The following is a 13,865-nucleotide window of genomic DNA, read 5'->3' on the forward strand; positions in this document are numbered from 1 at the left end:
GAGATCATGAGGAGCCTCCGACAGTGGCTTTCTCTCCTCCTAGCAGTACTTGCCTGCGCAGCGATTCACTTCGGCAGCCTTGGGGTTTTTGCTGAGTTGCGGCCGCCTCTGATGATGCAACTTCCTCTTTCCTCAGAAGCAGCATGACCCATCAAATGACCCAAGGCTGCCTTAGTGAATCGCTGCACTGGCAAGTACTGATTGCTGCTGGGAGGGGAGAAAGCCATTGTTGGAGGCTGGGAAGCTGTTGGACAAAGGAAAATAAAGGGACAGCAGCTACTGGACCTGGAGGGAGGGAGAAGGAGAGATGTTGCTGGGAGGGGATGAGGGAAAGGAAGCTGAGAAGCTGCTGGACAAGGGAAAATAAAGGAACAGCTGCTTCTGGACCTGGAGGGAGGGAGGAGAGATGCTGCTGGGAGTGGAGGAAGGAAAGGAGGCTGAGAAGCTGCTGAACAAGGGATAATAAAGGGACAGCTGCTATTGGATCTGGAGGGAGAAGGAGAGATGCTGCTGGGAGGGGAGGAGGGAAAGGAAGCTGAGAAGCTGCTAGACAAGGGAAAATAAAGGGACAGCTGCTGCTGAATCTGGAGGGAGGGAGAAGGAGAGATGCTGCTGGGAGGGGAGGAGGAAAAAAGGAAGGAAACAGCAGGGAGATTAGAGGAGGGGAAGGAGTCAGGGTGGAATGGAGAGATCAGATGAGGGAAAGGGGAGAGATTGAGAAATGAGAAAGTAGAGAGTGATTGATTCTGGGAAGGGGGTCAGCAGAGAAATAAAGAGAGGGGAAAAGATGCTAGATCTGGTATAGGAGAGATAACAATGAAGAAAGCAGTGAAACTGGAATGAATCATGTAAAAAGGAGAGAGTGGGGCATAGGCTGGATGGAAAGGGGCATAGAAAGAAGGCAGATACCATATGGAAGTGGGAGAGAGCAGATAGTGGATGGAAGGGGCAGATGCGGTATTGAAGAGACAGAGAGCAGAATGGATTGAAGAGACAGAGAGGGCGGATGCTGGAAGGAAGAGAGTGAAAAGAAGATGAAAGCAGATACCAGAAACGACAAAAGGTAGAAAAAATAATTGTATTTCTATTTTGTGATTAGAATATATCAGATTTGAAATATATATCCTGCCAAAGCTGGTGTTAGACATAATTGGGGACTGCAAAGCCTAGGCAGTGCTTCTTCAGCTTCCAGCTGGCTTAGTGCTCTCTGACCAGGGGGCACTCCCTAACACTATTCCTGTCATGTGTGACTGCGGTATTCTGTTAGCATTATATTGCTGTGTAGCATTCTGTAATAATTTGGCTTATTCAGTTTTCTTGATAGTAGAGGGGGTAAATGTGAAGGGGAGGGTAGGTAGGGGTTTTGTTGATCATTGCTCTGTATTATTTGTATTTATAAAATGACAATTGTACAGATTATTTGACATATCCATTGCTTTATCTTTACAAATAATTTTATCAAATTGGAAATCAACATACCTCTTGAACATTAATTTCTGTTGGTCATCTGTCCTTTTGATATACAGGTGTGACTGCAAAGCTGCTGAATTCACCAACAGACAAAATAGGAAAAAAAATTGGTCACCTATTCTTTCCATTTCAAATTCAAGGTTTCAAGGTTTATTAAAAATTTGATTAATCGCCTATCAACATTCTAGGTGATGTAAAATACAATACAATTTTTTTAAAAAGGAGGGAATACAAATCTAAAATATTTAACAAATGCTAGGACAAAGACAAAAACAAGTAAACCAACAGGAGGCAAAAGGACTGGGGGGAGAACTACAATATAATCAGAAAAGAACACAATTATGGATAATACAAAGGGGGAAAGCTATTCAGGGCTGCCATTACAGAATCTGAAGAGAAGCTACAAGTCAATGAACAAAAATGTCTTTATATAACAAGCTTTTTACAGCTCCTTTTAATTTATCAATATTTAATTCTTCCCTGAGATTGGGGGGTACTAGAGAGTTCCAAATCATAATTGAGTTTTGTTGGCATTCTGTATTTTCCTGGTTTCGGCCTCATTTGATATCCTAACCATTGTTTTTCTTTGTAAGCTATTTTATATAGCTTTCCACTTTTTTTCTTTCCCTTGAAACATATTGTTGTTAGTTTACGTACTCTTGTGGGATGCCTTTTATTGTGAATGATCACTTAAGACAGAATACAAATTTCACCCCCACAAAGGTACTGTATATTCATTTCATTGATCCTCAGCTGGCTTTCAAAAATGTTCAAATGCTCAAAGTTTTAGCCGCTTTCGTCATTAGATCATAACTTTTTTTCTTATTTTTTTCAATTATCTTTTTTATAAATAAGCCACTTTATCCTTGTTTGAATGAGTAATTTCACTTATCTGAGAAAAACCATTGCAAGGATCACCTCTCCCGACAAGTCCATGTTTCAATTAACTTCTTGAGAGTCGAGGCTCTTCTGATATTATTATTCTTTATTTTTCACACGGAATGCTTCATCAATATTACAGGTAAAACCTCACTCAACAGCAAACGCAACTACTCTTTAGATATTGATAAAGCATTCTGTGTGAAAAATAAAGAATAGTAAAGAATATCAGAGGAGCCTCGACATGTCGGGAGAGGTGATCCTAGCAAATGGTTTTACTAATTCAAATAAGGATAAAGTGGCTTATTTATAAATGAGAAAATTTAATTGAAAAAAAATAAGATAAAAAGTTAAGATCCAATGATGAAAGCGGCTAAAGCGTTGAGCATATGAACATCATTGAAAGCTCCCTTTACGAGGGTGAAATTTGTATTCTGTCTTTAGTGATTGTTTAGACTCCCCTTAATTTAAGCACTTGCGGATAATTTGTTTTATTGTGAATGATCATTCTTTTTTTTTATTCTTTATTGATTTTCTAAACTTCAAAAATGCAATACACAAATATATATCACATAATAAGTTAATAAAAGCACATTCAACTTACAAATATGCATAACCAACCATTTTCTCTCACCCCCCCCCCCCTCCCAATGATTATTCAATAAAACACAGAAACATAGACTATCCCAATAACCTTACCCTATTCAGATTAAAAATATCCTCCCACCCCAGGTGGACATACATGATCATTCTTGATATTTTACTCACTGAATAGTTCTCAGCCCAAACAAGAAAAGAATGATGTAGAGGCATGAAACTTACAAGTTATTCTACACTTTGCTTGACACTTTTCAGCCATGAAATTAAATGAAAAGTATCAAGAAATGTGTGGAAGGGAAGGGGTAAAACACGGACTTCAGGGACCTGACGGACCTTGCGGATCTAAAACCACACGTCCTTAAAAATCTGAGGTCCGTGTCCGTGCCACTTGTAGTTTCTGTATCTTACAGACCTCTATGACATTTTAGCTCTGACGGATCCGTTTCAGCATAGGGAGGGAAAAATATTAGGATCCGTCAGCGCTAAAATGTCAGAGGTCTGTCAGAGCCAGAGACTAGTGCTGGAGCAGCAGAGCAGAAGCCTTCTTATGTATAGGTTTAAGTCTGCCGGATTTTATTATAGTTAAAAGTCAGGGTGCACTATAATGAATCAGGCTTCCTGGATTGCAAATTGGAGGTCTCTTTCGGGAGATCCAGAAAAGCTGACGCTTAACAGGGCTGTTTAACCGTTTTGCGCTCTGCTTATCCTTTAAGCCCGACATAAAATTTGCCGTAATTGAGGCCCTGGATCTTGTAGCCCCTCTGGAGTTCGGGGGTTAAGAGGTAACTTGTGATCTTCGTGGGGAGACTGCTGTTAAACATTCCCATACTGCAGTTTGCTTTCCAGACACCATATTTTATTACTGAGCTGCACAATTAACGCTCTACCAGTGGCGTACCTAGGGGGGGGCGGGGGGGGGGGGCGGGCCGCCCCGGGTACCAGCCCTAAGGGGGTGTTCCCGGCCTTGCCGTTCAGTCCCCCGCCACCCCCGAAGGACCGCTCGCCCCCCTGGCCTCCCCGCACCACCTATGAACAGCCGCAGCAGGATCGCGTAGTCAGCGTCAGCATCCCTGCGCTGCTTCCTACGACGCGATCCCGCCCCTCCTCTGACGTCAGAGGAGGGGCGGGACCGTGGCGCAGGAAGCAGCAGGGATCGCTGACGCTGACTTCGCGAAACTGCTGCGGCTGTTCATAGGTGGTGCGGGGAGGCCAGGGGGGCGAGCGGTCCTTCGGGGGTGGCGGGGGACTGAACGGCAAGGCCGGGAACACCCCCTTAGGGCTGGTACCCGACGCTGACTTCGCGATCCTGCTGCGGCTGTTCATAGGTGGTGCGGGGAGGCCAGGGGGGCGAGCGGTCCTTCGGGGTGGGTCGGGGCATCAGGCCTTCAGGGTGGGGCGGGCGGGCAGGCAAGCAGGCTTTCAAGGGGGAGGGGGTGACAGGCAGGCAGGCAGGCCTTCAAGGGGGGACAGGCCTTCGGGGGGGGGTGCAGACATTCAAGGGGTGCAGGCCTTCAAGGGGGGCAGGCAGGCCTTCAGGGGGGTGCAGACCTTCGGGGGGGGGGTGTAGGCCTTTGGGGGGGTGCAGACCTTCAAGGGGGTGCAGGCCTTCAAGGGGGGAAAGGCAGGCCTTCAAGGGGGGGACAGGCCTACAAGGGGGGGGGACAGGCCTACAAGGGGGGGGACAGGCCTACAAGGGGGGGACAGGCCTTCAAGGGGGGGGGCAGGCCTTCAAGGGGGGGTGCAGGCCTTCAAGGGGGGTGCAGGCCTTCAAGGGGGGAAAGGCAGGCAGGCCTTCAAGGGGGGGACAGGCCTACAAGGGGGGGGGACAGGCCTACAAGGGGGGGGACAGGCCTACAAGGGGGGGGACAGGCCTTCAAGGGGGGGTGCAGGCCTTCAAGGGGGGGTGCAGGCCTTCAAGGGGGGTGCAGGCCTTCAAGGGGGAGACAGGCCTTCAAGGGGGGGAAAGGCAGGCAGGCAGGCCTTAAAGGGGGGACAGGCCTACAAGGGGGTGGGACAGGCCTTCAAGGGGGGGGACAGGCCTTCGGGGGGGTGCAGACCTTCAAGGGAGTGCAGGCCTTCGGGGGGGGGGTGCAGTCCTTCAGGGGTGGGGTTTAGGCCTTCAGAGGGGGACAGACCTTCGGGTGGGAGGTAAAGTCCTTCGGGGGGTGCAGGTCTTCAGGGGTGGGGTGTAGCCCTTCGGAGGGGGGACAGACCTTCGGGGGAGGGGGGTCCTGGTGTAAAAGTACACAGAGGGAGAGAGGGAAGGGGGGGTTCAAAGATACATGCATATGCCAGACTTTGGGGGTTAGAAATAATGGGTCTAAAAACAGAGGAGTGGGAGAGAGATGGTGCATAATGGGATTTAGGGAGGGAAGGAACAGAAAGGGAGAGAACTTGGAAACAGGGGATGGTGTGGAGGGGGGATAGAGATACTGGATAGGAGGATAGTTGGGAACAGAAAGGGAGAGATGGTGGATCCTGGGGTGGTGGGGAGTTGAGAAAAGGTGAATCTGTGGATGGAGACAAAAAAAAGGAAAGATGCCAGATCTCCGGGAGAGGGAAGGGAAACGGAAGGGGAGAACAGAGATGGCAGACGGATGGTTAGCACGGAGAAAGGAGACCCTGGCAAGCAAGACAACAAGAGCCTGGGACCAACAAGATTTGAATATTGATCAGAGAACAAAAGGTAGAAAAAATAATTTTATTTTCTGTTTTGTGATTACAATATGTTAGATTTGAAAAGTGTACATGAGACAGCTTGAAATGGGAACTTTTCTATTTTTGTGAATGGCAAGGCTGAGTTCAGTTAAAATATATGCTTTATAAGAAAATATAATAATGTGTTTTATAAAGTTTATAAGCATTGCTGGCATACTCGGTGAGGTGTTCCTAGTGTTGGTGGTGGTGGTAGCATGTCAGTGTGTTGAGAGGCAGAGGTAGTCTGGGAAATTCTGCTGAGCAAACTCTGGGCCCATTTCCACCCCCAGTTAGTCCACTCCACTCAACTGGTTCACACACTGAGTGGGTCTTTGGGTGTTATTTCTGGGTAGTTGTTTTAGAATCTCTTCCAGTGGTTTGTCAGTATCTCCTTCTGGTCCAAGGAAGGAAACTTTGTCAACCTTAGCATTGACCTTCAGAATATGTTTGTAACAGCGCTGCTTGTGTGGCATTAGGCTATGTAGTGATCGAAAGAAAAAAACAGACCTTTGCACATTTTTGCACTATATGGTGGGTGTATGAGGAGATTCATTTCCTGCACAGTTAAGTCCATTTTTTCTACTGAATAATAGTATAGGTACAATGAAAGTAAATAGCAAAAATGTTTGAGTAGATAATTAAGGAAATCTTTTTCATATTGCTTGCTTATGGACTGGGAAAAAAGACTGTTCAAGCAAATGTCTCCAGAACTGCTTTAATGGAAAAATGTGATTTTTTTTTTTTTAAGTACTTTGTGAAATTTATTGTTGTTGTGAAATTTATTGTTATACTTTGTTTAAACTTAAAAAGCGGTGTCATTAACAGTGAATCTAATCGAAAAATCGATTCAACAGGGTGAATCGGATCGAATGAAATATTTTTCTCTGAATCGGGCAGCACTATTGGCTACCATGAGAATGGGCTACTGGGCATGATGGACCATTGGTGTGACCCAGTTAGGCTATTCTTATGTTATGTTCTCATCTGTAGGGGCCTTTGTTTTCACTTCTTATTTTAATGTATTTTTTTCCTGGGAACTTATCAGTGTTTTTTTTATAATGGGAACAAAAATGGAAGAGAATTAATGTGTGTGGAATGGGGGGGGGTAACTAATTTCTTCAGCTAAATAATTCAATCCACTTCAAACAGACATAGGAGAACTCACGCACCATTCACACACCCTCCAACCAAAAACGTCAAAAGAAAAAAACTGTTCGACAACCTCCTAGCCATTCGAGCTGCAACACTTGACCCCCAACTCTACAACCTATTGACCTCGACCACAAACTACAAAACCTTAAAAAAAGAAATAAAAACCCTTCTATTAAAAAAACACATAAAACCAAACTAACATAATCAGAACTGTCCCAAGCATCACCTGCAACTACTCCATATGTACTTCTGATGTCATGACAATTCAGACATAATTTATGTTATGTTATGTTTGGAATAATGGTTACATAAATGAGGTTCAATAAAAGAAAATTTTCTGTGGGAGCATTTGTTGGAACTTCTGTTATCCTGATTTCTTCTATCTGTGGGCTTTCTTTAGCTAACCTACTTATCTGGGGCTTTCCACTTCTGCAGCTGCCCTTTTCACGGTCCACTTTGCGCTTGCACTCTCTGGGGAGGGGGGGTTGGGTCTGGGCTTGGTGGGGTAGGTGTGTCTGGTAGTTTTGTCTGGGTGGTGGCTGGGTGTTTCTTGGGTGCTTGTTGTGCAGATTGGTGTGTCTGGTGAGCGGTCTGGGTGTTGTTGCTTGTGGGGGTTTTTTTCATTATAAAATATGGCTGAGGGTCTAGTCCGGCTTATTATTCTTGTGGGTTCTGGGGTGGGATTTGTTTGCTTGCCCCAAGTTTTGGCCTTTTGTTGTGTATTGCTATGCCTCTCATTGGCAATTTTCTCTTGGAAGAGGCTTGTTCATGCTTGTTGTTGCTGTTACTCTCATTCTGTGTTCTTTTTGATAATGTATAAGTTTCTGTACAGACCATGGTTGCTTGTCTGGACCTTTTGCCATTCTCAATAAAAATACTTTGGAAAAAAAAAAAAAAAAAAAAAGAAAATTTTCACTGCCTGTTTCTATTCTGACCATTTATTCCATTTCATGGTTATTGCAAAAAAAGAAAAAAAAAAAAATTTTACATGAGGGGGGGGGGGGGGGTGTCAAAAAATGATGGGCCCCGGGTGCCACATACCCTAGGTACGCCACTGCGCTCTACCTCAGATTTTTAAGGACGTGCGGTTTTAGATCCCCGAGGTCCGTGTTTTACCCCTTCCCTGTGTGGAATAACATGTAATTTTCATGGCTCCATATCATTCTCATCTTGGTTGGGCTGAGAACTTTTCAGCGGCCCCTGGTATAGTATTGTAACTAGTATTATATTTTCTGGGTTTTGTAAATTGTATTACACATGTTTTTATATAAAATTCAATAAAATCTTTGAGAAATTAAAAAAAAAAATACAACTAACAAACAAGATGAACGAGGAAATGGAATAACCTTGGAATGATAGTTCTGATACTCTAAAGAGAAGGAAGGGGAAGGAATGGGAGTTTTTCAGGATTCCCACAATAAATTTGAATGAGATCAATTTGCATATAGCAGGAATCATTAAACTAAAATATTGAAATTTGTCAGGTAACCTTTCTCTTAGAAGTTAACTTTCCCCTTTCAAAGTTACAAAAAAAAAAAAGGGATTGAGATCTGATGTACCTTGCCTGTCTGTGATTACAATCAAAGCGGTTTTACATACCATTTACAGGTACTTCTTTTGTACTTGGGGCAATAGTAGTTTAACTGACACCAAGACACAAGCAACTGCCCTGGCAATCAAACTCAACACTTTGGGCTCCTTTTATCAAGATGCGGTAGGCGTTAACACAGGGAATACCGCGCGTTCAACCGCCTGCCCGCTAGTCGCTAACGCCTCCACTGACCAGGCATTAGGTTTTTGGCTTGCCGCTGGGGTTAGCGCGTGATGAAATATCCGACCCACTAACCCCCTTAGCGCACCTTGATAAAAGGAGCCCTTTGAATAGAGAGGTTTTGGCCCTTGAAATCCAAACAACACACTCTTCTTTCTTAGGAAAAAAAAAAAAAAAAAGTCAAATTGTGCAGATTTCTCCTTAATAATGGAAGCAGATTCCTTTCCTCGTCTCACTTAGGCGAACATCGAAACGATGTAGAAAGCAGGGAAGCTAAATGGGAAACCCCACCCCAAGAGATGATGTTAGTGCATCAGTAAAACATAGCACCGGGAAAAAAATGCTTAATTTTTTTTTAAGCAAATGAAATATGGCAAATTTATAAATAAAGTGTATCCAGTACAGTCTTGAAAGTCTTAAAAGTGTGGAATTTGCTGTATATCTGGATGTCAAATTTATTATTTTCTTTCAAACCGACGCCTCAGCCCCACCACTCCACCGCATATATTGTTTCATACCGCGGGAAGCATGTTGTGGTGCTTCATCATTGGCTGTCAAGTTTTGAAAAAAGTCGGATGACAGCGGCACCCCTGGTAAGCACACATTTTGAAACGTTGTTGAATATATCTTTATGAAGGGCAGGACATAACCATATGTAACAACCCTTCTGTTCACTTTTCAGGGAGACCCTTGAAAAAACACTTACGTGTGAAACATGTCGGGTCTGGCTCCCTGGGCTTTTGGCTGTGGATAAGTACCACTTACTTTTAAAATTTATAAAATTTATAAGATGATGGGAAACAAATTTAAATCATTTTGATATTTAGTCTTCGAGTATTCAGAAAAATAAGTAAAAAAGAAAGTTTAAAGCTTAAAAAACTTTTTTCAAAACTTGACAGCCAATGATGAAGCACCACAACATGCTTCCCGCGGTATGAAACAATATATGCGGTGGAGTGGTGGGGCTGAGGCGTCGGTTTGAAAGAAAATAATAAATTTGACATCCAGATATACAGCAAATTCCACACTTTTAATTTTTTTTAAGTGCAGCAAAGACTTCACAAAGCACAGCAGAAAGCTACAGGGAAGGACAAGCATCTCGTGTAAGAAGATCATTCATGTGTCAAACAGTAAAAACTTTGTTGAAAGTCCGGATTCCCCAATAAAAACAGGGAGATTTGGGTTCTTCAGGACCTAGTTTCGTTTTTGAGCCTCCAGCTTATAGGATAGGGGAGTTTCTAAGCAGCGGTTGTTTGGACCGGGGAGGGGCTGGGTGGGATGTGGCTGCGGGACAGGAGCTATATTAAGGAGCTCCGGTGCAAAATTAGCCTCATATTGCAAGTCTTGCAGGTTTTATTCACCATCATTTCTTCCTCCTCCTCCTCAGCTCGGTCATGAAGCGCCTCTCCTCTTTGCTGCTGCTGCTGCCTTCACTGTTTTGGGTCTCGGGCTGGGCGGCCAAGGATCCGCGGCCAAGGGTTTGCGGACAGTGCCTGCGCGCCCAGTGCGCGCCCCTGCCTGCGGAGGGCTGCAAGCTGGGCGCAGTGCTGGACTCGTGCGGCTGCTGCGCGCTGTGCGCCGCGGGGGAGGGCGAGGCGTGCGCGGCCCGGGGCGCGCGCTGCGCGGCCGGCAGCGAGTGCCTGCGGAGCGGCGGGAGCAGCGCGTGCGTGTGCAAGAGCCGCCAGCCCGTGTGCGGCAGCGATGGCGTCACCTACCCGAGCAGCTGCGCGCTGAGAGCAGCCAACCTGCGGGGGAAGAGCGGCGTCCGGCAGTTCAGCAAGGGACCCTGCAAAAGAGGTGAGAGAGCCCTGGGTGGGGGGAGGAGGGCGCTCTGCCCCCACGGCTGGTGAGATCCCCAGAGAGCCTCCTCTTAGATTAGTTTATGAGAACAGGTCCTTCTTGAGTCACCTGAAAAGACACGGGGAGGGCATCGCTTGCGCTTCAACCTCTTCCCGATTGGCCATTTTGCGATTAATTTTAGACTTCCTGTTATGACTAGTTGGTTCTTCCTTAGCACATCCTGCAAGATTCCTAAAATGCTTCTGCTCCCCTCTGAGCAGAGTTTAATATAATGAAAGGCTGCTGTTGCTGCTAGGTCTGCAGGTCAAAGAGAGGAAGGACTTCCTGCAGTTCCTGTGCTATGACTATGGGTTATTGGGTTTTGTTTTGTTTTTTTAAACTAAAATAGCCAGTTTTCCATCCCATTTTCCTTCTGTAATTAGATTCTAGGTTGCAAACCTGCCTGTAAATTTGCATGTGTATTACTAAAACTGAAATTACTTTTTTTAAATGTGCTTTATTTTTGGGCAGTTCTGGGATAGAGGTCCTTTTACTAAGCTGCGGTAAAAAGTGGATTTAGTGCACCCTTGTGCAGGTTTTTCCGGCACCTAAGGCCATTTTTACCACAGCATTTTAAAATGGCCAATTCTATTTTTGTATTAATGGCCATGCGCTAATTTGTTATTAGCACACAGCCATTAAATAAAATTACTGTGTGAGCACTTACCAATAGGACCGGCTCAGCCTATGGACCAGGGCAGGCCTTGGTCCAGGGTGCCAGTGATAAAGGGAGCCAAAATCCCAGTCCAGTTTACTGTCAGCCTTATAGAGGGATAGATGCCGGACTGGGATTTTGGCACTCTTTATCATCAGTACCCTGGTTCAGAAGGAGAGGGAAATACATGATCACCAGTGGGGGTGGGGGGAGAAGAGAGATACCAGATTACAGGGAGAGGGGCGCTAATGCAGATTTGGCTCGGTGCCACAGTCCCTTGAGCCAGCCCTGCTTACCAACACCTGTTTTATAAGTGGTAAGGGCTCATATGGCAATTACTAACCAGTGAGTGTATGGCAATGCAGATATAATCTCTGCCCAGACATGGCCCCACCAACAAAAATTTAAAAATAATTTTTAGCACACAGGTAGTACACACTAATTTGGAAATTACCATAGGATACCCAAGCATGTTGCACTGTAAGTCGTTTTAAGCTGTGGCAGTGTGCTCTAGTGCAGGGATCTCAAAGTCCCTCCTTGAGGGCTGCAATCTAGTCAGGTTTTTAGGATTTCCCCAATGAATATGCATTGAAAGCAGTTCATGCACATAGATCTCATGCATATTCTTTGGGGAAATCCTGAAAACCTGACTGGATTGCGGCCCTCAAGGAGGGACTTTGAGATCCCTGCTCTAGTACTACCTCAGCTCATAGGTGTCGGAACGGGGAGGCCACATGGGCCGTGGCCTCCCCAAAAATCAGCGGTCAGTGTTCGTTATGGATTTACTCCCCCGCCCACCTCCTCCCGGTTGCTGTAACTTTAAATCTTCCGGCAGCCGCCATGCAGCGTTGCTGCAGAATGAAGACTTACGGGGCAGGCCTGCTCGTTGATGATGTGTGGCGGCTGCTGGAAGATTTAAAATTACAGCGACCAGTGAAGGTAGATGGAGGAGTCGGGAGCTGGAGAGAGAGATCGTGCCACGGGATCCTGCTGGGGCTAAGGCAGAGCCTTTGGGCCCCCTCCAAACAAAAAAATTTTCAGTTGCCTATGCCTCGGCTTAATAAAAGAACCCCTTAATGATTAAGGTACATGGAGAATACTTTATGGAAGCGCCTTAAGCAGTTAACATGCAAATTAGCGTGTGCTGTTACTGAAGTGGCATAAGAGCATGTGCTACTTCATGCATGCTGTGTTAGGGTGCGGGAAGAGGGTGCAGCAGTGTAGCAAGGGAAGGGGGCGCCTAGGCCGGCATCGCCATGCTGTGTACCCCCTCCCCCACAGTCCTTCCTGCTACACCTGCCCCTTCCCCCCCCCCCAGTACCTCTTCAAATCTTCATTGGAAACCAGCAGCATCACCTGCCTACTGCTTGCATTGGCCTCATCTCTCCTTCTGATGTCACATCCTGGTCCTGTGACCAGGATGTGACTAGAGAGTTGTGCGGGGACAGAAATCCCACCCGTCCCCGCGAGGAATCCCCTCCGTCCCCGCTCGTCCCTATAAACTTCAGAAATAGTTATTTCATTTAATTATACTACTGAATTAAAGGCTCTGGTAGAGACCCATTTACAAATAAGCAAAGAGACTTTATTAATTTGGAAATATTAATTGGGAAGAATACATACTTTGTAAACGGGTTTCAAACAGAGCCTCTAATGTAAATATAAAATATAAATACTCAGCTGATGAGAACCCCCAAGCTGTCAGCTGAGGACTTCCGGGGGACCCTTTTGCCAAGCTTGGCAGGCAGCAGTAGCTTCCCTGAGTCACAGATGCTGGCACCTCAGTGGCTCATGGATGTTGCCAGCGACTGCTGTGCTTGGTGGAGGGGAGTTCTGGCCATCTCTAGAGGAGGTCCTCTGCTGGCGGTGCTTGGGGATCCCCAGTCACAGCAAGGGTCAGCAAGTACTTCAACAATGTAGAAATAAAACCAGAAATGCATTTCCTTTTCTTTTGAACACAATACAAAGACATCTGCTGTATACATTTCTCAAAGCTAACATATTTTAGTCAATAAATTACATTTTTTACCTTTATTGTCTGGAGACTTATTTTTCCATAAAGTTGGTCCCAGTTTCTTTTTTCCGCTTTCCCATCTTCTGTAAATTCTTCTGTTGCTGTCCATTGGTTCCTCCTACCATGGTCCAGCATTTATCCCTTTCTCATCTTTTGTGCCTGCCCACCAGCCCCATGCCCAACATTTCTCCTTCTATTACCCCTCTCCAGCACCATGCCACATCTCTCCTTCCATTCCCTTCATCACTATGTCCAACATTCCTCCCTCTTGCATCCATTTCAATCTGTCCGTTCCACCACAATATTTCTCCATCTCATCTGTACCTCACTTCCTCCCTATGACCAAAAATTCTCCTTTCTTCCATTCCCCGCATACACAACCATCTCTTTCCCTCCTTTCCTCTCTCTCAAGTTCATGCCTTTTGTGTCTAAAAACGCATTCCCTCCCCCACCTAAGCATCTATTTCCCTCCCTTCCTCTCTCCCAAGTTCATGCTTTCTGTGTCCAAAAACGCATTCCCTCCCCCACCTCAGCATCTCTTTCCCTCCCTTCCTGCTTCCTCTTTCCCAAGTTCATGCCTTGTGTCCAAAAACGCACTCCCTCCCCCACCTCAGCATCTCTTTCCCTCTCTTCCTCTCTCCCAAGTTCATGCCTTCTGTGTCCAAAAACACATTCCCTCCCCCACCTCAGCATCTCTTTCCCTCCCTTCCTCTCTCCCAAGTTCATGCCTTTTGTGTCTAAAAGCGCATTCCCTCCCCCACCTCAGCATCTATTTCCCTCCCTTCCTC

The 13,865-nt window shown here is 45.8% G+C and overlaps 1 protein-coding gene and 1 long non-coding RNA gene across 3 annotated transcripts in view; one reads left to right on the forward strand and one right to left on the reverse strand.

Moving 5' to 3' along the window:
* The window catches only part of LOC117345947, a 70,516-nt gene extending 60,473 nt beyond the window's left edge, over positions 1–10,043 (reverse strand). The window contains exons 1-2 of the long non-coding RNA XR_004536533.1: positions 9,931–10,043; positions 1,480–1,543 (exon numbers count right to left, since the gene is read on the reverse strand). This is a non-coding gene — a long non-coding RNA (uncharacterized LOC117345947). The remainder of the gene's footprint in view (positions 1–1,479; positions 1,544–9,930) is intronic.
* The window catches only part of IGFBP7 (insulin like growth factor binding protein 7), a 99,658-nt gene continuing 95,690 nt past the window's right edge, over positions 9,898–13,865 (forward strand). For both annotated transcript variants that reach the window (XM_033915185.1, XM_033915186.1), the window contains exon 1: positions 9,898–10,366. In XM_033915185.1, coding sequence (XP_033771076.1) covers positions 9,964–10,366 — 403 coding nt within the window. In that variant the 5' untranslated portion in view covers positions 9,898–9,963. The remainder of the gene's footprint in view (positions 10,367–13,865) is intronic.

This window comes from Geotrypetes seraphini, chromosome 1 (genome assembly GCF_902459505.1).
Source record: "Geotrypetes seraphini chromosome 1, aGeoSer1.1, whole genome shotgun sequence".
NCBI classification, from domain to species: Eukaryota; Metazoa; Chordata; class Amphibia; order Gymnophiona; family Dermophiidae; genus Geotrypetes; species Geotrypetes seraphini.